The 26,964-nt window shown below is 37.3% G+C and overlaps 2 protein-coding genes across 2 annotated transcripts in view; one reads left to right on the top strand and one right to left on the bottom strand.

Moving 5' to 3' along the window:
- Positions 1-26,964, top strand: part of cep89 (centrosomal protein 89) — a 121,275-nt gene that overhangs the window by 54,779 nt on the left and 39,532 nt on the right. The gene's annotated exons all lie outside the window — the stretch shown is intronic.
- Positions 13,982-20,905, bottom strand: zgc:165481 (uncharacterized protein LOC100073327 homolog). The gene is made up of 2 exons (XM_036534795.1): positions 20,881-20,905; positions 13,982-14,918 (listed from the first exon to the last, which is right to left on the bottom strand). The coding sequence occupies exons 1-2, from the start codon at positions 20,903-20,905 to the stop codon at positions 14,182-14,184; spliced, it is 762 nt and encodes a 253-aa protein (XP_036390688.1). The 3' UTR covers positions 13,982-14,181.

Consider the following 26,964-nt stretch of genomic DNA (forward strand, 5'->3'; position numbering starts at 1 on the left):
GTTATAAAAACATCCTAACACAGAGGTCAGCTTACCAGAGAATACTTAAGTAAATCTGCATTTCCTGTTGGACATATCTAACATAGACAAGAGACAGTTAATCACTATTTAGACCTACATGTGGCTCTCTGCATTCCATACTCTCCGTGAAAAAAGTTCCACTGCCTACTGCTCTTTATTGCCATGCTTATAAAAGGCATTGAGCAGCTGTGTAATTCTGCGTACGGGTAAAATGATAAATAAAGTATTTAAAACTGAAATCAGAATTAGACCCTAGGCCATGTTTCCAAAAGCCACATCTGTTTTCATGCAATCCTACACTGGCAACATTATGTGTTTGATTGAGGGAAGACTCAGGAACTGGACCTGTAGATTGTGTGAAAGAGGGGATCTGGCCAGTTATGTTTCAATGCTGATAAAAAATGTCAGTTAACATTTCAAGCCTTTTTGGGGACGTACTTTTTATGTGAATGTTTAAAGACCCAAAAGCTGAGGTTAAATACTGATATCATCATCCATTCAGAAAAGTGGTATGTGAGCTCATGTGTTTCAGCACCTTGTGCTTTAATTCAGTATGCACATATTAGAGGGCACTTCTGCACTTCTCCTAATTATTTATCAATATCCATAGCAACTGCAATATTTAGTCACATGCGGTATGCTGTTAGTGCAGGAGACATGAAGAGGGAGATTGACACGTGATAAATGAGCTTAACGGTTGGTTCTGCTGGGGGCGTAAACAGTGCTAGTTCAATATGTTGTGTCCATCAACAATAGTACGTGTTAGTGTCTCAGGTCTGCATAAGGGGTACACACATGGGGAACATACAGACAATTTTTTAGGTACAAGACAAGTTTTATTTATGTAAGACAATATTTGTAATGGTGTAAGATATATATGGATTCATATATTATTTTGCTGTAGCTAACCTCTTAGAAGAATATTCAGTAATGGTGTCACCACTGTTGAGTCAATGCATACACGGCTTCATTTGAATTCTTTAGGTTCAGCAATACCACTGACAGAATGTACTAAAAGGAGTATAATGTACCTTGAGTATTTCATCTTATTAATGGATAAAGTATCTTTGGCATGGACCATATAATTTATTTGAGAGGAATTGTGTGGAGGTACATTACTACGCACCACAGCACTAATTAATTTTTTAATACAACTCGTCTTGATACAGTTTGCTACGGGGAAACTTTATTCAGAAGCAAATTAATATAAATGATAGATATTGCATTTGACATTTAGTTCCAGCATTACAAGAAAATGACACCACCAGACAAGCAGCAGTTATGAAATGGAACAAGTGGCCTGTTGTGCAATGGATTATTAGGGGTCTGAGTGTATTTGCTCGCTGTGAGTGCTGATAGAGATGGTTTTATGATGCACCTCAGTGTTCATACTGAGAACTTACATCCTTAATGTAAAGCTTTATTTTTCACCCCATGCCAAGGGGAGGTTTATTACCACACAAATGAATATTAGATGGGAAATGAGTTTGCCTGAAACTTGAATAATATGCTGCACAGCTCAGATACTCTAACCCTTCATTAATGATGCATGAGTATGGAGGAAATGATTTTTCTTCTCTTTCATTCTGTCTCTTTAGAATTTTGATGTGATTATGGTTTATTTTAGGAAATGCTATTAGGAAACTTTAACACCAGAATGTATCCTTCCAGGTATTTGGTTAGTGTATTACTGTTACAGTAACCTGGCCAGAAGATCTGCCACACTTGACTGTTGGGACTCCTTTCTCCTCCCACTGTCTCCTGGTGGCTAATTAGAGATAACAGATGTTGTTCTCACCTTCAGTGTGAAGGATGAAAAACATGGTTATGCAGAGGGAGCACAGTTTATGACAGTACAAAAGGGCTAGGATGGGGCAAGAGGGTTGGGTTCCTTGTACTCCTCGTGCTGCTTCTCCTGACATCTGATCAAATTCTGACAGCTGTCAATCCTGTTTTAAGAGAGTCAATTAACTGCTAATATTTTTGTTACAATGGGCTCACCATAATGAGTCAGTTTTCAAATAAACTGCGTAGAAATCTGCATAACTGAGCTAAGGGAACAGTGTTTTGTTTCAGTTGATAGTATAATTCAATAATAAGAACTCACTTGTATAGAAAACTTTCAATTAAACAATTCCAAACATGCTTGGTAACAATCTGCATACAGTATTATGGTGAGGTGATCAACAATAGTAGGGATGTGCATTTCCATCACTGAGGCCGATGCGATACACATCTCGATGCATTGCCAATGATCCGATACATTAAAGATACATATGAAGCAACTACTAATGCAATGCGATATGATTCACCCCTATTGTGATGCAGTGCAATTCGACACGATTTGACTTCACACGATGCGATTCAACGCGATACGATGCGATGAAAAAGAATATGATGTTATGCAATTCAATATGGTACAGATAGTTTGATTTTATTTCTTTGGTTCTCCTTAAGTAGACAGTGCTGCCTGTGTACTTTATAGCGGCACAGCATATTTTACAAATTGCATGCATCTTGTGAAATTGTCGGTCTCTCTTGAAAAATCCAAAGTGTTGCCAAACATTTGATTTGTAGCAATTTGGTGGAACGTGTAGCTCTTCCTCCTCCATGATAATCTGTGACTCGCCTGGACACACCTCCAACTCGCACGAGACTTGGCCAAGAGACTTGACAAGCATTGGCCACTGACAGCAGTGGAGATGAGAGAGCGCGTTTGAGAAACAGAGAAAAATCAATCTAAATATAAAATTATTGGTCACATTTCTAAATAATAAAAGCATAGGGCCTCTACTAATTGTTATATATAAATAAATCGGATTTTACTGATGCGAAGAAACGATGCATCCCGAGTTCATCCCAAATTGTATCTGGTGCACACTTTTTTAATCGCATCGTGAACTTTTATGCCGGTGCACCGATGCGAATTGGTGAATCTTACCATCCCTGAACAGTAGAGCTTGTCTGCAGTCAGCTGTTAAAATACCAAGTCCATCCCCTAGTTCATGATGTTGGCATTAACCCTTTAAAATTTTGGTGTTTTTTCACGTTAAATTCTTTTGTGTTTTACTGATATCCATTCTGAAGTTCTGTATGCCAACATCTGTCCAATACTGGAGAGGAGGGGAACACTAAACAGTGGTCTCTGAGCTTGGCAGACACAGCTGCAGATCCATATGGCTCTAGTGCTGTAGCTCTTTCTTGTCTTTAGTAGGCTTAACCAGCAATCATGTATGCTGCTCAGTATAGCTCTCCCAGGGGCATCCACTGCGTGACTCCCTCTCTAAATGGCAGCTGTGCCTTGAGTGCACATATTCTGAATGTGCGTTAATGTTACATGACCTCACAGGGGGAATTTAATGATTTCTCTGAGGAACATCTGGAAGAAGACAGTGACAGTGTCATACTAGCCTCTGCGCAGACCACATGACTCATTTCAGGGCTTGAGGGAATACCTGGAAACTGTATTAGGTTAGGCTGAGTAGTTTGTGCTGTTCATAGTTAAGGACTGTATAATATCTATTCACTGGTAGATCAATTATTTGATGCATTTTTTTTCTACTAGAGGGTTATCCCATGTGAAATGGGACTGACTTTGGCATGACCCGCTCAGATTTTCTTGAAAGGCGGCATGTTCATTTATAACGTGGAGATTCGAACGCAGACAAAATTTTCAATTCTCATTATAAATAATTTTTGAGGTGTGTTTAATTGAAGTAATCAGAGGAAGTGGTTGCCTATCCATGCATTCCTCCACAGCTTGCAGTCACAACCTTGATGTCATATTAGACATCAGCATAAACGCTGTTATGATATTCACCAGCGTACAGTTTTCTACACTGTAGCCACAGCAAATATTAGAGTGCAGCCTCTTTTTGATTTTAGAAATGTATCCCATATTATGATGGTTTTAACAAGGATTTTAAACAAATTAAATATAATTGCTGCTGTGCTGTACAACCATGCTTTTTAGATCCCTGAGAACTTATCCCACTCCTTACACGCATGAAGCTGTACCCTTGTCCTCCTCAAACATACTGCATGGCAAGTTCTCCCTGTTGATGATAAATAGTGTAGTGGTAAAAAAAGAAAAATACAGCCTTTAACCCAAGGATTCCTTGGTCCCAGTTTGGACACTGCTGTTCTGTCCTTGGGTAAATTACTTTACTTGAATTGCCTTAGTGAACACTCAGCTGTATAAATGGATAACATATACAAAAATACAAGCTGTCACTCTGGATGAGCATATGTTAAGCAACTGTAATGTAATGTGAAAGACTTGGTTCCCTCATATAACAGGAATGTCAATTCTTGGATATTAGAATGATTAACCTGCTCCTGCTGGATAGAGGAAGCTTACATATACCTCAGGTGTTTTCTGGAAAACCTTCCTTGTTTTCCACCATATTCCACTGTAATAAAACATCTGATGTCTTCAGAATCTGTCTTTCCTGGGCCAGCATTGGCTGCTTAGGCAAAGTTATATTGTTATTTTAAAGGGCTCTCAAGTACAGCTTGGTTTTTCACCTTTGGGACCCTTTACATTTTTGTAGCATCATTGAATTTGTACTTAAGTCATTCGCTGTTATGCCTTGATAAAATCTCTCTTCCAGAGTGAAAGAGTTGTGTTGGTATTGTTAGGCTGCTGAAGACTTTTTGTTTTTCTTAATTTTAGTATGACATTATGTATGGCAAAGAAATACCGCTCTTCCTAGATGCCAAATCATCTTGCTGCATAGATGTAAAATATTTAGTTTACCAGCTACAAGTGAAAACCTATTCAAATAGCTTGTAGCTTGAAGTCTAAGTTTGCCTGTTTGGCAACTGTTGGCCCAGAAAAGCCAACCATGGATACATGAGGGGTTTTTCCAAAAACATGAACAAATAGTGTTTTAGATGGTACATCTAAATATTTGTATAATTATTTTGGAAATGTAAGAAAAATGTATGTACATACATTTCCAATAGTCCCAAAAGATCAGACATGGAACAGCATAAGCCAACAGCTTAATATTACACCAAGATTGTGACTGCACTGTGTGTGGGTAAGAATATTTTAAAGCTGTAGCTGTAAAATAGCTAAAGGTACTTCTTCAGTTAACCATATTAATGATTTTAATATGATTTTCAAGAAAATCTGAGCATCATACCAAAATCAGGCCCATTTCACATGAAATGACTCTATACTTCAATGCTGGAGGAGATACTGGGATAACTCTTGAATCAGTAATTAAGAATTTTCTTACATGAATGCTAACATAGTGCACTTGCATTGCTTAAATATCGGCACAGATTTTCCTCTCAACATTAATACAACTAAATAGATTTTAATGTGTGTATTTATTTTATTCTGTCTGTCTGTATTTTCAACATACACAACATATACTTGTTTGGTTTTGTAAGGATTGGGTCACAACACATTGCGCGCATGAACTTTTTTTGTTTTGTTTCTTTGAGTTTGAACATACTGCTGATGTAGCTACAGGCAGCCTCCTTTTCAGGTAAGCATCAAAAGGTGATCCGTTGACTGGAAGAGGAGAAAGGAAGGAGGTGGAGTGCCTTGCCTTGCCTAGCGTTGGTGGTAACATTTGAATTTCACGGATATATTGATGACTATGAAATCGATGCAATTTTGTGGAGACAAGTAGTCAGCATTTGTAGGGAGCTTGTAGCAATTTCAGTCATTTTGGTAAATGCTGTTTACTTTCACTGGGATGACAGTAGTCAGTGTTTCGTTTGAGGCCTATCACAACTACAGAACTAGGTCAATTTTATATGCAATTTCATATACATAACAAGTATGTTAAAAGTTGATTTGGCTTATGAAAGAAACAGCAAAAAGTTCACAAAACCACATTCTGAGAAATGCGTTATTTTAAGTGACATGATATAAAATGTCCTTGAGCTTGTTGCAGCCATCTGTGTCCTGTGGTTGGTAATCAACCTGCAGGAGTGGAGCACCTGACTGTGCACCCCCTACCTGAATCTGATCTGTAGTCTCTCGGTGCCTGAGCACACAGCCAGATTCTAATTGACTCGTCAGCTTCCAACCTCATGTCCACATGTATGGAAAGGGAAAAGGGCTTATCATTTACCAAACAATTTTCACAGAATAATGGCCACTTGGAAGCCTGTGTTCAACACCTATTATTATTATTACTATTATTATTATTTCAGTGAAATAACAATGATATGTTAATATTCTCTTTTTTTGCTTAAGTGAATACTAAAGTTATGTAACAAATTTATGTTTTATTATGTTCCACATTTGTTTAACTGAACTTACTACTGTTTCTAATGATATTTAGTTTAGGATTGAAAAACAGGTTGCAAAAAACAGTTTCACATTTCAAGAGATGCCTTCTGTTTGTTCATACCAGAACAACAAACATCTTTTGGCATTTCCATTGGATGTTTTGGCTCTTTTACCTCACTCATGTTTTGCATACCACATTATGCTATGGAGAATCCATTGCACAAATCTCAATACTGCAAAGTTTACACTCCACTAATTTTTACAATTTTTTTACTTCTAATGCTTTATTTGCAGACTTGTCAACACTGTAAATACAGAATATACTTATTTGATAGTTTTGTGAAATAGCAACATGGTCTATATTATGGTAATATGATAATGTAAAAGTTCAGGTTCAGACCACCTTCAAAGATGCTACTCAACAAGACTGAAGTTATCACACACTTTGGCTGATATAATACTAATGGCAATTAAACTGATATGTTTCAGAATAGAAAAGGTTGAATGACATACAATAGGGAATCAGGTTGTCTAAGAAATTGTTGTGCTGTGATGAGAACTGCTGTGATGTAAGTCACTAATTGAAATGCTGGTGTGCAGTGCTAAGCATGGACAGAAAGACGGAATCCAACTAAGCACACCTTAGACATTGCATCTGGAAAAACATGATATAAAGTACACAATAAACCTACCCAGTATAAATGGGCACATACCCAAGAGCAGAAGTGCATTGCACTCACAGCATCAACGAAAACTGCATGGCTACTGTAAGTGCACCTGTGTTACAGTTTACAAATCACATACTGGCATTACGTAAGTCACAGACCAAATAACGGCAGCACCTAACCCTCGCTGCATGATCATCACATTCACAGCTAAATTAAAAAGAAACACTTAGAAGTTAGCAGGGAAAATTTAATCAGCTTCCTGGAAAATCCTATCGGAAAAAAAATCATATTTATTAGTAAAGAAGCAGTATTGTAGATGCTCACAATTTTACATCCAAGCGATCCTCAAACATCAGCAATGGATTGGGACATGGCTTTCAAATAATCCATCACAACACTCCTGAACAGCATTTATCTGCAGATTCATTTATCTGATGTGTTCAAACAGTGAACATTACTTCACTGTTGCTTTATGTTGCTTTTCAGCTCTATGAGGCCTCATAGGTTTATACCACGTTATACCTTACCCTAAAAATGTCTCTCTCTCCAAATTGTTACAGTAAATTATAGACAATTTGTAAAGAAAATTAGAATATGACTGTTTTGAAATTTGATTAATTCAAATGTATTTATTTGAGATGACTATATGACATGTAATAGTATCGCAATGTTTATGTGAATACCAAACATACATTTCTGTATACCAGAATGAACTACCTGTTACTGTAAAACTTTGAATGTACCCCTGAGCCTGAAAGACAAACCATACCATTCTTTTGTTTATCTAAATATAATGGAAGAATTTTTGCATACATTTTGAATCCTGATCATTATGTTGCTTATTGGTCACTACTCTACCCAGATTTTATATGAAACGACTTGTTATATAATGCATTTATTTGCCTGTGTGCTGTAATGACCACTCCTCCACACTGCTTTCCTGTCATTCCCTGCCATGCCACACAACCATCTATAACATAAGGTTTAGCAAGTGGATAATACAAAGGAGTTTTTATTCCGGTGTGTAAGATGTTGTTCAATAAATGGGTTCCTCTCAACCATTCTTCTAAAAAAATTAAGTTTTGACTAGCTTTTAAAAAGCAATACATCTTTTGAAAATTACTGTGGGAATATTTATATGGATCTGTGGTCTACATTTTCCAAGTCTGTTATAAGTTCTGGCTTTTCAGCACTGTCAGTAGTCAGGTATGTTCAGCATTATCCCTGCAGATGCTGTAGCACTGTATGAGGCACACGACTGTCTTCAGTGTAACACAAAAATCCCCAGGGACAGGAAGGTCATTTGCACTGGCAGCATCATCAGGATACAAGCGTCTCCATGGCAACAGACTAGGGGACTGGATGATCAGAGTTTTTCATAGTCAAGTTTTCTAATGGTTTATCAGAAAGAAAGAAATGATTAGTGTATCATCGAAAAAAAAATACACATTTCTTAGATAATGAGAAATAAAAGCAGTGAGGTCCAAATGGAAGAGGTTAAAATTAGAACTGGAAAAATGTCAGTGTACTTTGTAGATCTTTCCCATGCAAATTTAGGATATTTTTTTTAGGATGTGACTGTTCATACGAGGGTTGAAACGGTTACATAAATTGCTTAACTTTTGTAGAAAGGTACTTCATGTATGTTCCAGCAAGAGGAGGTTCAGGGGGAGTATGGGGGGGATGGAAGGATTTGAATGATATTTCACTATGGTTGATTGGATTTTAAAATGCCATCCAGCATGAAAAAGCTTTCCATTATGCAGCAGCAGAGTTATGGATGTACTTATAGAGGTTTCTATTAGCAATTAACAATATTATACTTAAATTATATTTTTAAGGAACATGTTTTAAGTACATACATGAAAATTAGGTACTGTAAATGTTGAAAAGGCACCAGTGGAAAAAAAAATTGTGCTCCAGTCCCATTATTTCATGCAATTTCAAGTTAATTGTTTTCTAAAAAGGCATTTTCCCTCTTATGGCCAGCTGTAGGTGAGGTACGGTACATCACTCTAGGTACACCTGGCAAACTAGTTCTTAGTGTGGCCGGGGCACACTAAGGGAAAAACTAGGCATGTTATTGTAACATCAAAGGAAAATGTAGCCTTAACCTAAGGCAAGGAATCATGCCTTGCAAATGTCTGACAGATAGAATTTTTTTTTTGTCCATTTTGTCCATTTTTATCCATGTCCAGTCAGACAGAGACGTTGTTTGCTGTGTAGTAGAATGTAGCAGAATGAATCATTTTCCTTTTGTTTACTCTGGTGTTTTTTTTTCCCTGAGCAGCTGCGTGTTGGCTATAAACGAATGAAAATGGAACAATAAAAACAAAGAGAATAATGGGTTATCCTGCATTACAGACCATGACAGATGGCAGATATTTATTCAATGCTAGTAAGTGACTAGTTGCAACTTTCTTAGCTACTGTAGTTAGCTGCACTGGTTGTTGCTAGTTGTTCATCCCCTTGATAGAGGCAAGGATCAGTTGCTTATGTTGCAGAATGGCATGGTTTCAGGCAAACATAATTGAACTTAGAGCCTGTGACTGATGCAGTATGGATTTTCATTATCATATTGGAAGTAATAATAAGAATGACAATGAATAAATTAAGAAATAAAGGTGGACACAAATTAAAGATGAAAATAAATACATTTAAAACTTAGTTTTAATGAAAATAAATACATGTAGATGAAAACAAATATTTTTACAGTTATTTCATTTTGTCTAAGACAGACATATATATCTAAATATTTATAATTTTAAAAGGTTTAATCCTCTATGCTGACATACTGCTCTATAAATGAATATATGTGTTTTACATGTTTTAAATCCCTGAATAAAGCACTTAATACTTTTATCTAATTCATATCTTGACAATAAAAAGCGGCAATGTTCAATATGACTTCGCAGTTAGGAGTAACTGTGATGAACAGCACGTTCAACAATGTCATGCTCTCAACATGCTCTTAATGCTCTTTTATTTAGCTGACATGCCTTCCAGACAGAATTAGTTTATCTGTTGTTTTCATTGCCTCTCTTGAAATTGCATTGTCTACACTAGGGAAGGAGGAAAACACAATTTAATGAATCAACAGGAATTCAACCTCAATTTAGCAAAGCCGTGCTATACAAAGCCTTTATGACAGACATTTAGAGATGCCGCATTCAAACCAGAAAAGAATTTGCAAGCCTAATTAAGATTTCAAGCAAATATGCAGAATTGGACCGACAGCTCTTTAAGAAACTCAACACGGAAATTTCATTTCAAATGCAAGTTGTGCTGTTTTTTTTTTTTTTTTGGAAGAAGGATTAGGCATATCTCCTCTGAACAGCATCTGTGTTCTTTTCTGCTCTTTTAAACAAACTCTGGAAATAAATGGTTGGAGAAAAACGTTTAAAGTAAGCAAAAAAAAAGTAGTCATCAGAAACAGGAAGATTGCTGCTAAATTATTTATATGTTATTAATATTCATACTGCACATTTGCCTGAAATACTTGGAAAAGGTGTTAAATATTTAATTGTGTATATAAATACAATTTAAATTGGTTGTTAAGATTAAAGTCTTAAATTAATATGTGTTTTTACTTTTTTCTAATTTAAAAAATAAAATCCTGTTGTTGATATAGACCTGTGTTCTTAAATTTCCTTTTGTGCAGAAAAGCATGTGAGTAAGCTATACATTCTGTGACACAAAGCCTGAGTGCATTAAGAATGCATGAATTCAGACCCTCCAGATGGACTGTTTGGATGTGTCCATTTGAAGCTAAAAAAAGTATGCATCGCACATTTGGATTTAAACATATATTTGTTGGCATCATAAACATGTAAATGAAATGTATGAAAATGAAAATGATGGAATAACTACTGTATCACAGCCACAGAAATGTGAATAGTTGATTTAATACTCCATAAAATTTCAGTATATTTCAAAAACTAGCTTTTGAATGTGGCATCCTATCTTCTTGAATTGGTAAATATTATTGAACAAAAACATGAACAAGCTGTTCTCTGTTTCCATCGTACCAACATTTCACGTACCATTGTTCCATTGTACTACCGAATTTCAATGTGGACCATATTCTTAGGGCTGTCTTGGGCCTAAGATCTAGAGATTTCTTTGTGAATTTTAAAATATGGGATATACAATGTTACATTTGATAGGGTAGATTGTTTTCATTGTTGTTCAGTATTGTTTAATTGTATAATCCATTGTATATTTCTACATCTTCTTAGAACTGAGAGTACTGAAGAATTGTTTCATGTAAAGGAAGACCTGTCTTAATGTATGCAATGGATTGTTCAAGCACCATGAACATACATCGCTAATTGCTCATATTCACCTTTTGGTTTCTGTTCTTTTTTGTATGTAACCAACTTGAAATCGTAGGTAGAGACATGCATTGAAATCTAGCTTTCAACAAGCAAACGGATCAGTAGAAAGTCAAAGTCTGTCAGTGTCATTTTCCAGTGTGACTGTTTTGAAGCTAGGACCCCCCAACCCCCCCCCCTCCCCCCCCAAAAAAAGAAAAAGAATTTCACTTCATTTATTAATAAAATTAACCTGCTGTGCACCTGATAGCAAGCTTGTCATTAAGTGGACCTAATGAATTCATTATTCATCATTTTAAGATGCAATCAGCTTTAATCAGTAACACTTCAGTTGAAGTGTTCCTAAAAAAATTGGTAAGTACAAGCTGAGAAAATCTAAGCACAATGGTCTTAAATATAGATATGTTGATCCTTTTTCCTAATTCAATTATAGATTTTTTTTTTTTTTTTTTGGGGGGGGGGGGTAGCAAGGTAAAATCAGGCCGTAAAATAACATCTTAACGGGAAAGCTAAGTAGCTAAGTTATTTTAAAAGGGGAGAACACAAGGCTCATTTAGGAATTGTGTGTCTGTAATAGAATGGAATGACATTATTGATGATATCTGACCATCTAGTTACACTAGTTATTCGATTATAGAGTATATTTTGCCTTTAACTAAAACCAATGTTTTAATTAAAAGCAAAGAAATTTAACTTAGATACTGAGTAAGAGAAACTGAAATGGACTTAAGTAGAGGATCACAGAATAAAAAAAAATTGCAGAAAATGCAATTTTCACAGACCCCATACCTTTTTCAGGTGCTGACATGTTACAGGTTTTGCCTTTTAACTATACGGAGAATCAGTGTTGTGCAAGTTCACACAAGAGGTAGCTCAAAGATCAGTTCACACTGATTAAAATGAACAAGTTCACGTTCATAGCTCACAATTCTGAATTTTGAACAAGTTCACAGTCCCAGTTCATTTCTTCCATTTTTTAAATAAGCTGCTCCAGGGAATATTTTATGTGTACGTTTACATGCACAGTGATTGTTACGCGGGATATGGGCAGTTGGTTGAGAGAAGTTGAGTTATCTATCTGATGAGTTGCACTAATAAAAACGTCTAAAGTATGGAATAACACCGTCCGTGTTTATTCAACAAGCAGTAACTTTAACACACCCAAGGATTCCGAATCTCGCGCAAACCTGAATGAGCTCAAGTTCACGTTCTTTAGTTGCAAATGGATACATTCAAATTCACCATTCACCGAAAAAATGAACACGTTCAATGAACGCACTCTTTTAACGCGTTCATGCACAACACTGTGGAGAATCATGAGGACTTTTTTTCCAGGAACAGTGACAGTTGGTAGTTTGAATGCCAGTAATACTTTTCTTTTCCAAACCTTCCTTTTTAAGCCTTAGGCCTCTATTCACAAATTTTTGCAGTAGGTGCTAACCCACCACATTCCACATTATTAAGCACATATTAGATGCAGTTCACCTGAGCAACATGCTACCTAATCTGCTGAAGTGCTTTCTATAAATTAATTATTGATGACTTGAGTTAGATTTTAACTGGTTGTATTAAATAGAAACTTAATTGCAAAATGTGAAAACTGATTTCTTGATATTATGTATTGCCATATGAACTAGAAAAAAATAGCATTTAACATATGAAAAATTTTACTTTTCACAGTGGTATTTGTACAGTCATGCTTTGTAAATGCAACAGGTACAACATGGGGCCAGTAGTTTGTAAATAAGGTAGAGACAGTTAAGTGTCTTGCCTTTTTTCATGTAGTAATCCTTTCTTGAAGTATTTAACATGTCATTTATTGTATACAGCAGTCCTCGTAAAAAGGTTCTATTCTGTGTTCATACTTATCATTGTGAATATTTTGTAATTGTTGATTCTGACAACTTGGTGCAGCATTGATAGTATAAGGGCATGTGAGCTGTGAAGTTCAGAAGAAAAAAATAAAAACACTGGCACTGGATTGTTTTGTTTTGGTCCATGGAAATTTAATTTGCTTTGTCATATTCTGGTCATACTGAGTTTTTCCTGTGTCTAGTTCAACTTCCAGGAGAAGCCAAGAATTATTTTTAAATCCATACACTTCTGAATCTTTTGCATATCCTTTTAAGATGTTCCATGTTAAGAATGATTTCTTCAGAATAATTAGACATTCTGATTGTTCACAGTTTTGACATCAAACATTCAGAAACTCCTAAAATGGCAATGTTGGCACATGAATGATATCTATGAATTTACCAGTGATTAAAAAACAGCAGACAAGTCACTATTTAGAACTGCATTACACAGATAAACTCTATTATGACACCATTGGTATCTATCATTTTGCACTGTCAATGAGAAGGCATTTTATAAAGAATTACAAAAGCAATTGCAAAAAATAACTTCCCAGTTTATTTTATGGTTATCTGGAGTATGTAGTTCCCCCTTGCTCCTTTAGGATAGAAGTCATCTTGAAGACAGTTTTGCTGGTCTCAAAGCTTGTACTCATAGCATTATGTATACAATTGGTCAGACTTAAAAAAAGGACAAGGACAAGTTGGCTACTCAAAGGAATACATAACACATTACATCATCCGGGAATAACATCAGAAGTACAGTACTCATCCACAATGTAATACTAATAAGTGCAAATACTAAAGTGCATCTTACCAGGTTACATTACTCTTAGGGAGTTGTCAGTGTTCATATCCCGGTCTACAGCTTGTTCTGATGTGAAACAACTGACATTTAACTTTTTAAGAGATGGCATGGGAGAAGTAATCTGCTTTGTTATGATTATTTCCACTTCAGTTAGCATCATTGAAGGTGGTTTGGTGATGTTCATGGAACTGCATGTCTCTGCCTCCAGTGTGAGGCTGGTGGCTATCAGGGCCTGGCACAGTCAGCTCCTGGAGGAGCAGTCACACATGCCCTGGCACAGGCACTGGCAGAACCCATACACCAAGCATACAGTCAGGCTAGAGGGCACCAGGCTCACGCACACAATCCCCAGTGTCACCCTCTGAATCACCAACAGATAAATCCCAAGAGGCAGAGAACCAAAGTAGAAGAAGCCCAGAAGCCAGACTAGTATCCTGGGCACATGGTTGCAGAACTTGGAGAAGACGTCCTGGTCTATCTGGTTGTTGGAGGAAACAGATATGGAGTCAAGGCTCTGCTCTGCGTAATAGTCCGAGCTGCCATTACGGCTTGGTGAACGCTGTAGGTCTCTCTGCACCTCCATGATGGTGATGACCAGGCAGTTGGAGGAGTCATGGGAAGGGCTAGAGGAGGAGAGGTTTTTTGGGGTCAGAACTACCTCCTTGCTGTCAGAGCTCCAGGATTTGTCCTTTGTGGCCAGTTTGGACATAATGTTGGAGTCATCGGGCAGTCCAGCCACCTCATATTCCATGACCTCAGTCTCGTGGCGGCAGAAAGGGCAGCTGATGAATTGAGATCCATCTCCAATATCCAGGATCTTGTTGAGGCACCGGGCACACACCCTGTGGAGACAGTCCAGGATCTTGGGCTTGCGGTTATGAGCATTGTACCTCTGGTAACAGATTTTGCACTCCAATTCATCATTGGCTGGCCTCTCCTCGGATTCTGTGTGGGTGCAGCTCATGTTTGCTTCATGCTCTGTAGGGAAAGATGGGAATAGGTTACTCAAGCCACACAGAGGTCTGAGCATTTGTCATATAGTTTTGCCATAAATAGTTTAAAAATTTTAACTGGCAAGACATGTGGTGCCTCTCTGTCTTGATTTCAGTTTTTTTTTACCGCTCAGGTCTTGAATACAGAGGCTGAAAAAGTCAGAAAGAATACAGTTTACATTTACCATCCCATTTCTGAAATCTTACTGATTTATTGATTTAAGTTAATCCTTCAAAAAGCAATAGGAATCCTGTGCAGCTACTTTTCCAAAAGCCTTTTGTTGTTCCTTAGGTTGAGTAATACTGCAATAGAGCATTACTTTGTGTTACTGATGGCTTGTCACAGATCACTGCTTGTTATGCTGCCATAAACTATTGCTTTAGTGCTTTCTTTAATGTTGTATCTGTGCTATGTTTCTATGACTCTAATTCCCATTTTGTCTTTGTATCTTCTGCCATCCCCACATTTATGGAATGTGACCATACTGCAATAATCAACAAATTAAATCCTTTTCAGTTACCAGTTTGAAACTATTGCTAAATAAATGTCAAATAAATATTTAAATAAATATTCATTAAAAGGGTTTTAATTTATGAACACACTTTATTGTTTTAAGTTAAAAAGAAATCTTACTTAGACTGCTTTTCTTAAGTATTCTTAAGTATACCCATCACAAAATGATCTCCTCAGATGGTTGTATTATACCCTCTTTAAAGCTTTTTTTAAAATTATACTTAAATCAAAACTACCTGTTCACACAAGCTCATGTGTAGGTTCACAAAAGCTTGTGCAAAGATTTGTAGTGAGTTATCCACAGTCTCTAACAAAATATTCTGTTGATAGCCATCATTTTTTTTTTGTGCACCAGTGACACTCCTAAAATGATGGCTGCTCCATTGATCCCAATTTTGCCCCGATTGGCATTGTAATCAGCACTTCACTAACATGTTTTGAGACACATTGGACTTATTATTATTATAACATGTAATCCTTGACTTCTGCCTTGATTTTTACAAGTATCCAGTGTGTTTGAGTTAGCCGACAGTAATAATAATAACTTACATTTATATAGCGCCTTTCTCAATACCCAAGGTCTCAATACCCAGTATGCAATGTCATATGAAGTATTTGTTACGTCTAACCAATGAGAGGCATTCTTTTCAAGTTGCAAATTTGTAAGGGTAAAACCCTTTCGAAATTTGTAAGATGGTTGACTTTAATACTTCAAGTGATCAGCATTATATTGTATTATGTAGACCTCATGAATACTATATTGCAATTTATTATGCATTTGTGAGCCATGTGTTTAAAGAAAAGTTTAAGATTTGAGTACTGTGCACCCCCTTGACATTACTTTGTCAATATCACTTGTTTACATAACTACGTTTACATACCCTTTTCCTTGAAAATAGTCTCTGCAGACTTTTAATAGCTGTATTTTTTACAATACATGTTTTAGTGACGTAAAAGAGATTCTCAAGAAGTAAGTATCTATTGTCATTGTCTGTAAATGTAGGGTTAATGACTTCTGTGTGTGGGAGGCATTTAGTATTGTTTGCATTTAATGTTTCTAATACTTTCTTCATTCAGGATTTATTCAGCAAATCTGTCTTCAAAGGCACAATTAGCATTGTTAATTATTATTTGTTAATTGAATTGCAGATATTGGAGGGTGATGAAGCAAGGTTTTCTTTCCCAAGAAGAAAACAGTCATACATTTTTCCAAAGATTACACTTACACTAAAATAACAAAGGCTACACTAAATAACAAAGCGTTTCGTTATTGCGTATGTATGTACTTTACAAAATCACCCCTTGGGGAAAGACTCTAATGAAACCAAATAGCAAAAATAGTAATGAAACAAACATGGGGAGAAATGTATTTTAAAATAAATCATTGCCACAGGCTGCTTGTGCATGGCAGCAGAGAGAGTTATGACGCTGAGAGAAATTAAGTCTGCTGTTTTTTCCCCTCCACTGGGTGTTTCAGTGTCGTTAAAAGAAGCTTATTAAAACCAGTCCTGTCAATTGACTCTGAGGTTGTTTACAAATGGTAAAATAATTGCTGTACCAAAATGGTGTTTTTAAAAGGTTATTTGTTTTGATGGCTATGCGTATGGAGTGTGTGACCCTGTCCACTGTTTGCTTATTGAAATATTGTAAAAGGCACTGAGGTGGGTTTTCGTCCAAATGGTAAATCATGGTGCTTGACTGAAATTTCAGATTGGCAGTTAAATAAATCAGTATTTGTTTCTTCCCTTCGATCCAAATCCAAGTTGCGTAACTATGCTTCATGAAAATATGCACCATGAAATTCAAGATTGTGTAGCAGAGCTGAAATCAGTAGCTTCAGCGAAGCTTACATGAAGTCGGTAGAGTAGCAGGTAGTAGAGTGGTGACGTTACTCATTACATTACATTATATTCATTTAGCAGATGCTCTTATCCAGGAGGACTTCCAGCACAAGAGAACAGAAGTGTATCCTTTCAAGTTAAATGAGCCACATTTCCTGAGTCTTAGTTAGGTAGCATTGTAGCCGACAATGTTGGTTATTAGAATTTAGCTGTGAAATGAGAACAGAGGTCTGGATCTCACTTTCACAAGGCTGCTTACAGAATACACCTGTAAGGGCCGTGCTCCATAAAGGAGCTTGGATTTGGGTCTCTTTTGAACAGCAGAAACCGGTAAATATGACAGCAGTATGTTTCAAGGGTGGCACTACTGTTTTCGTATCTGTGCAGCCTATTGCCTCACCCCATTGAATGTACCTCTGCTCTGGATAAGAGCATGTGCTAAATGACTAAAATGTAAATGTATAGTTAGGCATACTTGAAAGGTCGCTAGCTGGCCTCCAAGTTAAATTGTAACGGCTCACTCTGGGAGGATTACTTATTAAATTTTAGCTAATTCGAGGAGATTGACAGAAACCTATCTGGAAGTCTGTAATTTTCCTTGGCTAAATCAATCGCAAAATTAACTTTATCTTAATTTTTAACTTTTTGAATTAACCTTTTACTGTGTCTCACAGGCGTAAAATTAAGTTAAATTAACTTTTTATTCAATATTAGAAACTTTGCTATTCTATAGTTAGCTAGATAGCTACTAAATCATAGTGAAAATTATGCTTGTTGACAAACATTCACTTTATTCACTTGACTCAAACTCACTCTGTCTACAGATGTGGAGTCATGAGGGCAAGTACATATCTTTACTGAAGCATGAAATACGGCACTCTGTAGGCTCTGAACCTGTGCAAGGATTTTTTTCCTTGGAAAGCCTGCAGGTGAGAGGCAGCTCATCATTGGTCCCAGCATCCAAGCAAAGAGTTGCAAAAAAGACTTGCCTTAGGGCCAAAACTAGGTTGCAGGGGGGCAGTTTTACATAGGAGTGCTCCTGGAGTTATGCTGTAGTGGTCCTCTGCAGGGTAGAATTGAAATCTCTATGTCACCTCAGTATATCTTCACACATTCCAATTACTGCTTTTTGTAGTATTAGATCTTAAAAAACAATTGAAAGGTGCATCTTTACCAGTTTATTTTAGGTTGTAAATCACATGTAGTTTTTTGATGTTTATATTGCCTTTATTTGTTTTATCCACAGAGTTTACATTTCTGTTACCAGAGATGACATGACATTATTATACATTTTCTTGCTAAAATATAATTCACTTTTCTGTGATAACAAATTATTTATTATAATTTATTATATTATTTATTATTTATATTATATATTATTTATATAATAAATATATTATTATTATTTATTATTATATTTATAGAGTAACTAATAGTTCATTGATATTTCTTCATTGCAGTCTCAAGTTAATTCAGGACCTCAGTTTAGGACCTCTCCTCTGAAAGATGGCATCTCCCACAACACAGTGTCTCTGTCACTGCACTGAGGCATTGGTTTCTCCTTAAACACTTCCAGGAGCAAACTAGTTTTCCCAGGACATCTCTTGTCCAAGTACCAACCACGGCCAGCCCTAGTTCATTTCAACCAATGTAAAAGGAAGGCTGTGACCCAAACCACACAGTAGCATACTGCATACTACTTGAACTTGAATCAGTTGTGAATGCACTTCTGGATGATAATTTTGTGATAACAAACTGTGACCTTATGTACGCCAGGCCAGCTATTATGGTATTATGGTATATTTTATGGTATTATGGTATTTTGCTCTTGAAATAAATGCTACACCTGACATGTTTTTACATAAGAGGGCATTGGATGATCAATGCTATTCCTTCTTTTTTCAGCAGTTGTAGACATTCAGGTAGTTTCAAGCATACTACACTATCCATACTATGACATGTAATTGACAATCAGTCATATTTGCTAAGCGTATTACATGGTATGCTGTTGTATGATTTTAGACAGCAAAATTTTCATTACTTTGCATTAAGGTGACTTTGCTGTGTATTTTGTTTGAATAGCTGTGGCTAAAACCAAGTCTGGTTACTCCTGTGAGATACAGTATAGCTTCTGATTAAGCCAACCCTTCGGATTTTCTATATTTTCAACTGAATTGACATACCATATGGGTATGTTGAACAGATAGCAGCACTTCCTGACTAGTTCAAATCCAAATTTTTCCCCAAGTTCCAGATCAAAGTAACTTGAGGTTATCACAGTGTTCTTCAGCTGTCCACTTGCCTGTGACAGAGAAATGAATGGGCACAGCTCCCAGGAAGATGAGACTGACACAGCAAATTGCATTCCTGCTATCAGTGTTATGTATGACATTAGCTATGATTTAACTCCTTTACTGCATTTCCACCTTCATGTATTTATACATGTGCCCAGAAATTCAGTATTTTAAAACAGCACATTTAAAAAAAATGTTAATAAGGCAATTCTTGTGTGTTACAAAGCAAGATGCAATAAGTTTAGCTTTGATACAAATGTTAGTCACTCAGTTCTATTTTTCGTTTATCATCAGTTTCTTTTCAGTTATTTCACCATAATGTGTTAACATATACCAGCGTTTCCCAAACCTCTCCTCTCCAGGACCCCTTGTCCTGCATGTTTTAGATCTCTCCATGCTCCAACGCAGCTGATTCAAATGATCAACTCGTTATGAACTCCTGAAGCTGCTTAATAACAAACTGATCATTTGAATCAGCTGTGTTAGAGCAGGGAGAGATCTAAAACATGCAGGACAAGGGGCTGGAATGGCTGTTTTTGTAGCAAGGTGGGATTTACAGTTACCACCTCCTTCCCCAGAAACTGGAATTAGAATTATTTGCTTTTGCAGACTCAGACAAACCTGAGAAAGGGATTCATCTGTCAGAATTTTAAGAGGTCCTTGTAAATATAAAAATTTCTGTGTGCCAAACAACTGTGTAAAATAAATATACAGTATTCAAACTCCTGCACCTTGGGTGATGTGTTTTGTGTAATTCCCCATTTAAAAGTGTCAATTATTATGCCAAGTGACTAGCCTCCTTAGCTAGCAACCTAGCTCTGTGTTACAATATAGTACAAGTGTTTTTGTCACCAGTTAAGGTTTTATAGCTATGTTAGCATTATTTTTAGTGTTTTGTTTAAAGTCTTAGGTAGTTTGCTGGTTAGGCTGCATTCATGTACAATCAATGGAAACAGGTGACTTGCAGTTGTCTGTAATTAACAGATGTGGCAATTGGCTGAATATGAGGAGACTAATGGTGGAAAGCATGAGTTATTGATGATGTAACAGGGCAGCAACATTAAGAAGGAGAATAAGAAAAAGAAGCTAAGGAAGGAACTGCAAATAGTCCAAAGTTGGACAATTATTACTTGGCCATGTGAGATTGTATGTGAATACTGTATGCTTCCGATTAGGTTTGACCGCACAGAAGTAAATGTTCGTAATGGGTTAGAGTGCAGTGTCATTGTAGCTATATCTGTAGGAAACACCAGAAAGGGCCTGTCTCTCAGTGCTCTGTAATTATGGCGAATGTCTCACCAATCAGTATCTTCATGGGTAGCATTTCTCCGATCCTAATGTCAGTAATATAGCTGAGTCTGATGTCATGTATGAAGTGAAATTACTGTACTGATTATTGACCATAAAATACATTTACGAAGTATTTTGTGAAATACTGTATTGTTTTATAATGAGAAAAATTATGGTATAAATCAGTAGTAAACACATGCAATACAAATTATCATTTTTCATTCACTATGTTTAAAAATGCTTTGTAAACAGAGTACTCTCCTTTGGCACTTAGTGTCTTAGAACTTAGCCAAACAGCTGTGCATGGTTTTCAATATAGTACATACTTCAAGATTCAATCTGTTGCATTACAAAAGCCCTCTTGAATGTAACAAATTGCAATTCTGTGATTTAATGCAAAGCACAAAAAGTCCCCACATGTACTTTTGTCTGGTTGTATTTAAGTAATTTTGTTTTTTCACAAAATATTTAAAACCATCTTTTAGCTTTCCTTCAAAGGCAGGTATCCTAAAGGATTGTTCTGTGCTTAAAAAGTTCATTTTTCGTGCAGTCCTCATGTTGAAAATTATAACAAAACAATATTTTCAGTTTACATAACAGATATAGCAGATAAACAGACCGGTTTATGGCCTGGTACCAGGCATTAGACACTGAAACTGTGAAGGCTGTTGCACCTAGTCTCACTTATACTCTTACCAAGGGAATAACATTGCCGTCCCTAACAGGCTCATTATACTCAAAAAAACATAGTTATGCCAGCTGAAGTAGGTGGCGTGCAGTAAATTTCCTTAGCAGTCAACTGATGGCAACAATAGCGCCACTGTGTCCACAGTCATTACGGGGATTGTTTTCTAGCTATGGATGTGCCAGACAGCAAATCCAGACTTGACGTGAATGCATGGAATCTTTTCCTTGTGGACTAGCACATACTGTATCTATGACTGAGTGCATTGAGACACCTATTCCTGTCTCTGTTGCATTCTGTTGCAGCAGCGCTGACCGTATTGGGGTACATCATGAATATGATCCTGTCAGGTCCATTTTCAGGGGAGATCCATGTTGTCCTCACTGACTCTCATTATCTCTTGCCCCCCTCTCTCCCTCTGCCTGCCTGTATGTACAGCCCAGGAACCCTGCTAATGGATAAAATGAGGAGGAAAAATCAAGTGCTTTTCATTTGAAGTGCATTTCTTTTAGCAGTTGTGAAGTTTTATCTCTGCAGATTGCTTTGGTTGATGCATTTTGGTGTAAAATTATTAGAAATAATTTATTTTTAAACAGTTACTTTTACCTGGGTCTTTTAAGGCAATTCTATGTATTTCTTCTGTATCAACACACACCTCTTTTGGAATTGAATTTGTGGTGAAATGTATTCTCAGCCTATCGTCAAAGTTCTATTCAGAGTGTTCAGAACAGCAAGACTATGAACAGGTCTTTTAAATCAAACCTTCTCCTGAGCAGAAGCAAGTGGCTTTTCACTGCATATTTCTTAATGTTCTTTTATGTTCCCATTTTCATCGGTGCAGTTAAAGCAGGGAGTCAAACGGTTAATGTAGTGCTTAGAAAAAACAGGCAAAAGAAGGATTCTGATGTACATCTGTAAGTTGTGCTGTCATTGTGTTCCAAGTGGAGAGAAATACACTCTCCTCCAAATTAGAACTGTCTACCTTTTAGTCCTGATGTTAGCGTTCCAGACTTCAGTGATTCAGTCTGTGGCTCATTTTCTGGTGTTACAAGAGGTCTGCTGTTTTACAGAATTTTCAGTACAAAGATGAAAACAAGCTGTTTTACATCAACATTGTAAAGGGACAACCCTACAATCAAGTCTTTAGAATGAACTGACAGGTTCTATGGCATGTGGAATATTAATAATAAAATGCTCAAGAGGCTCTCCCATTAAATCCAGCCCATCAAGTTCAGTTGTTTTCTGCCTTTCTAGTCTGGATTTAAAGAGTTTTCCTGCTGCTCTTAAATGCGCGTGGAGTGGTGAGAATTGAGTTTTCAAGAGGGGAGATGTGTAGATTTATTCTGAAGGTCTTGTGCAATACCCAAAAGCCATTTGAAGGCTGAAAAATTCTGCTGCAAGGAAGATTTCTGGGGGGCTTGTTTATATGAAATATTTGACAGAATATAAAAATCCATCTCATGTGGTTGTATTTCCAACTCATTTCAGATGGACTTGTTTTTAGTGTGGGACTGCTCTTGTCTTTTACAACGCCCTTAAAGTGGTCATTTTGTTGGTGTGTTCCTGTCTGTAAAACATGTCTCTGTCTTCTCAAAAGGATCTCTAATGATCTTTGGGAACCCGATATGGAGCATGATTCTCTCTCAACTCTCAAAGCCCAATCCTGATTCTGGATTCTGCTAAGGTCATTGACCTCCATGGTTTCACATCTGATTCTGCAGCTGTCTCAGCAGACGGCAGCTCACTGGCACATTTGTTATTGGTAAAAGGGAGAACAAAAACTTCACCCTGGTGCAAAGTTGTCTATCAAGGTCATAATTTTGTTTCACAGTCAACTCCTGATAATTGCATATGTTTTGGGACTGTTGCATCATGTACATGCATTAAAGTGAATCAGTAAAACTGAAATGGTATCAGCTGCATATTATGCGGTGCAACAGAGGATGCAATTATCCAACATGCAATTATATAGAATTGACTATATAGTCATTATATTAGCCCCTGACAATTAGCAGTTAGTTGTGTTCATAAATACACTGACTCAGTTACAGTGTGCTCTGAAACTACCTTGCTGTCTTTTGTTATTAATGAACCATCCTTCCTGATGTCATGAAATATTCATCTCAGTTCAGGGTACTAGCAGTCAAACACATTAATGATGTCCTTAGTTCATTCATTTTCCTTTATGAAAGATCTGGCCTTTTGACTGTATGCGTAATGGATCTATATTAATGCACAAATGTGTGTTTTATGCACACCGTAGTTGGGGCAGAAGTTGATAAATGGGTGCTCTTGATGGCTGCTGTATGGCTTTTTACTAAGCAATTTAACTAAGCAATGGAAATGCCATGAATTCAATGGTTGCCCCCAAAAGATTGATCCCCTTCCCCCCTGCTGCCTGCCTTGCAAAGACCCCTCACAGACATGCCTACTGCACACCAGACATGCCGTCTCCTAGGTAAACATTTTTGTCTGCTCCTCTGCTCCAGCAGAAAGGTTAATGGCTGATTTACATGGCAATTATCCTGTTCTGTTGTGGCAGCGCACCTCCCTGCAGCAGGAGTCACGGAGACCTGCTCAGAATTCCACACCACAGAACTGGAAAGCTGTAAAAACATTTCTCATATTCACCTTGCGCTGTGCTGACCACTCTCCAAAGACATAATTCATTATTACAGAGCATTGCAGGGTGCCGTGTTTCTCCCTCATCATCTTAGGAACCAATGATCAAATTTTGAGTAAAACTGCTTTCATGTTTATGTTACAGTGTACATTATTGAAGTGTTCAATAAAAATGAGCAAATTGAACAATAATTGTAATTTGCCCTTATTGATATTAGTATTGGTCCAGTGTCTTGAGGTAATTAAGTAAAATATGGTATTTCAGTATTTCAGCCACCAATGTTTCAGCCAAAAATGTTGGGCTGTTTTTCTGATTTGCATTCATTTTAAAGGTTATATGGAGACATGGGAGCAGAAAAATCAGGAGTTTTCTGAGGGAGGGAGTGTCAGTTTTGAAATCGAAATCATTTATGAGTTTAGAAAACACACTTCTGAAATAAGGTAGTAAAAGCAATGTTTCAGGTACCACTTTCCATAAATTCATTTGTGTTTAGGAGATTATTACTGGATTAGGTCCTCTTGTTTTTTTTGTTTTGTTTTTTTTTTTTGGACCCAATTTTGCAGTCAGCACTTGTAGCCCAGCCTTGTCTCCTCTCACATGGTGTATGCTCACATGCAAGCACTGAAGTGGGATGAGTGCAATCCTCCAGTATACCCGGACATAGCCATAGCTGTTTTTCACATCGCAAGGTACACAGTGCACCACAGCGGGGCAACAATTGGAGGATGGGTAGATCCCCACTGACCTCTCTGAGGCACAAGGCATTAAAGGGCACCACAGTGGAGTGATGACAGAACCCTGCCAACCCACCTGTCCCTTCCCCAGGGGAACAGAGCCAGTTTGTCCCCCCCCCCCTTGTGGGTTCCCGGGCATTGCCAGCTGATCACATGGCTGGGATTGAACCCAGGCTGTAGGGCTCAGCCTGTGCCACTCAGGAGCCTTATTATTTAGGAAATTTAATAAAGCTTTAATAGACCTTACAAATATTGTTATTTGCAGAAGAGCAAAAGAATAACCTGAAAAATAAATCTGAATGAAAAATATCAGGCACCTGAAGACCTCTATTTCAATTGTGTGATAAACGTAGTCCGGATTGGGTAGATATTGCTATAGAATAAGGAAGTGTGTATTTAGGGAACAGAAGTATCGCTGTCAGGGTGGAATTTATATGGCTATATGATTGGAACCACCTTTCAGATCTTGGCATGGTGCCAGGATTAGGAAACTCAGTGATATATGTGCTGCATTACTGATGCACAGAAGGAATTGATGATGAAATACTAAAAAAAGACCACATGAAACACTTCAAATAATATCTAAATGAGACAGCATACTGAATCCAATAGATCTCAGATTAAAAAAAAAAAAAAAAACGTTTTGGGCACACAGAGCTGTCTCTGTAAAGAATAGTCTCTGCCTGTCTCTCTCACCCTAAAATATGTTGTATATGTGCAAGTTACACCTTATTTCTCAGTTGGACAGTACACCTCAACTTCTCCATTTCTGTGACAGTGGTGTTAGATGTGAATCCTCTTGCATTTCAGTGTACTTCTCCAAAGTGTTTCTTCTGTCACCAGTGCATCTCTGTGTAACAGCAGTGCACAGGAGTACCTGCAGGCCCAGCTCTACTTTCTGGCTGTATGATCTCCGTTATTCAGAAGAGGGCAGCTTGTGCTTTGTTTCTCTCAGGCCATAAATAGCAAGGGCCAGGCTGACCTGTTATTGCATAGACCAGCATAGCAGAATACTGTACAATGCATTGGTTTTGCCACCTTCCCTCTCTCAATAGGTAATGGTAATGGCTTTGACCCATAGTGTCAAACTGCCAAATGCTGTGTCTGTGATGTGAAGCTGCTCCAGCGCATGGGTTAGCGTATCCATTATAATTTGTGTTCTGAAAAGAGCGACAGTGTCAATGGGATGTGGACGTACTGCACTTATAAAATAAGGGTATGTACCAGTTAATAAGGGGGAAAATTGTGCTGGAACGGCCTGTTCGGGGAAAAAAAACCTTCAAGTTTTGTCATGCCATGGGGTGAGAAAAGGACAAAAAGTCCTCATATATAGGCACGAAAAGAAATCTGGCAGGATGCCTAAGTGCTGAAGAAAGGGTTACAGTTATAATGGAGCAAACAGAAAATACTGCAACATAGGTAAGGCTACAGTTTGCTCAGCAGCTTCACTGCACTGTGAGGAGAATTGCCATAAAAAAATGGTATTCATCAGGTAAACAGAACTCCTTCCAGCTGTGTGCAGAGCCTTCCCAAATCTGATAGCACCACCTCTGATTGAGTAAGAAGGGTCACAGGGAAAAGAGCTTATTGCTCTTGTATCTTAAAAGCATTTGTTGCGTCTCTAATTACTGTAACTGTGCCCAATGTAATATTGCCCATTCAATTACAACAATGGAACCATTACTGGGCCTATCACTGTTAATAAAAGAGATAATTACCCACATCTAAAGCAGTGCCTCTTTGTGAGCAAGATAACTTTACAGCCACAGGGTACATCCTGCAATGAGGCAATTTATGGTTAAAGTAAATGTTGTCTTCACTGTTGGCATATTCATTCCACCATTTTGTCATGTTGTTTTTATATACTCAGAGCTGTGACAATTTTCAGTTCTTTGCTTTACTCGTTGGTTGATGCTGTAAGCACAAGAAGCTGGACAAAAATAGTTTGGAGAAAATCTGTTGCCGTTCTGCATTTCCAGTTGTGTAATGCTTTTTGATATCTGCAACAATATGTGAATGAATTTGAAAAGCGGATTAGGCGGGGTTGTTAC

The sequence above is a fragment of the Megalops cyprinoides genome, chromosome 8 (assembly GCF_013368585.1).
Source record: "Megalops cyprinoides isolate fMegCyp1 chromosome 8, fMegCyp1.pri, whole genome shotgun sequence".
Taxonomy (NCBI): Eukaryota; Metazoa; Chordata; class Actinopteri; order Elopiformes; family Megalopidae; genus Megalops; species Megalops cyprinoides.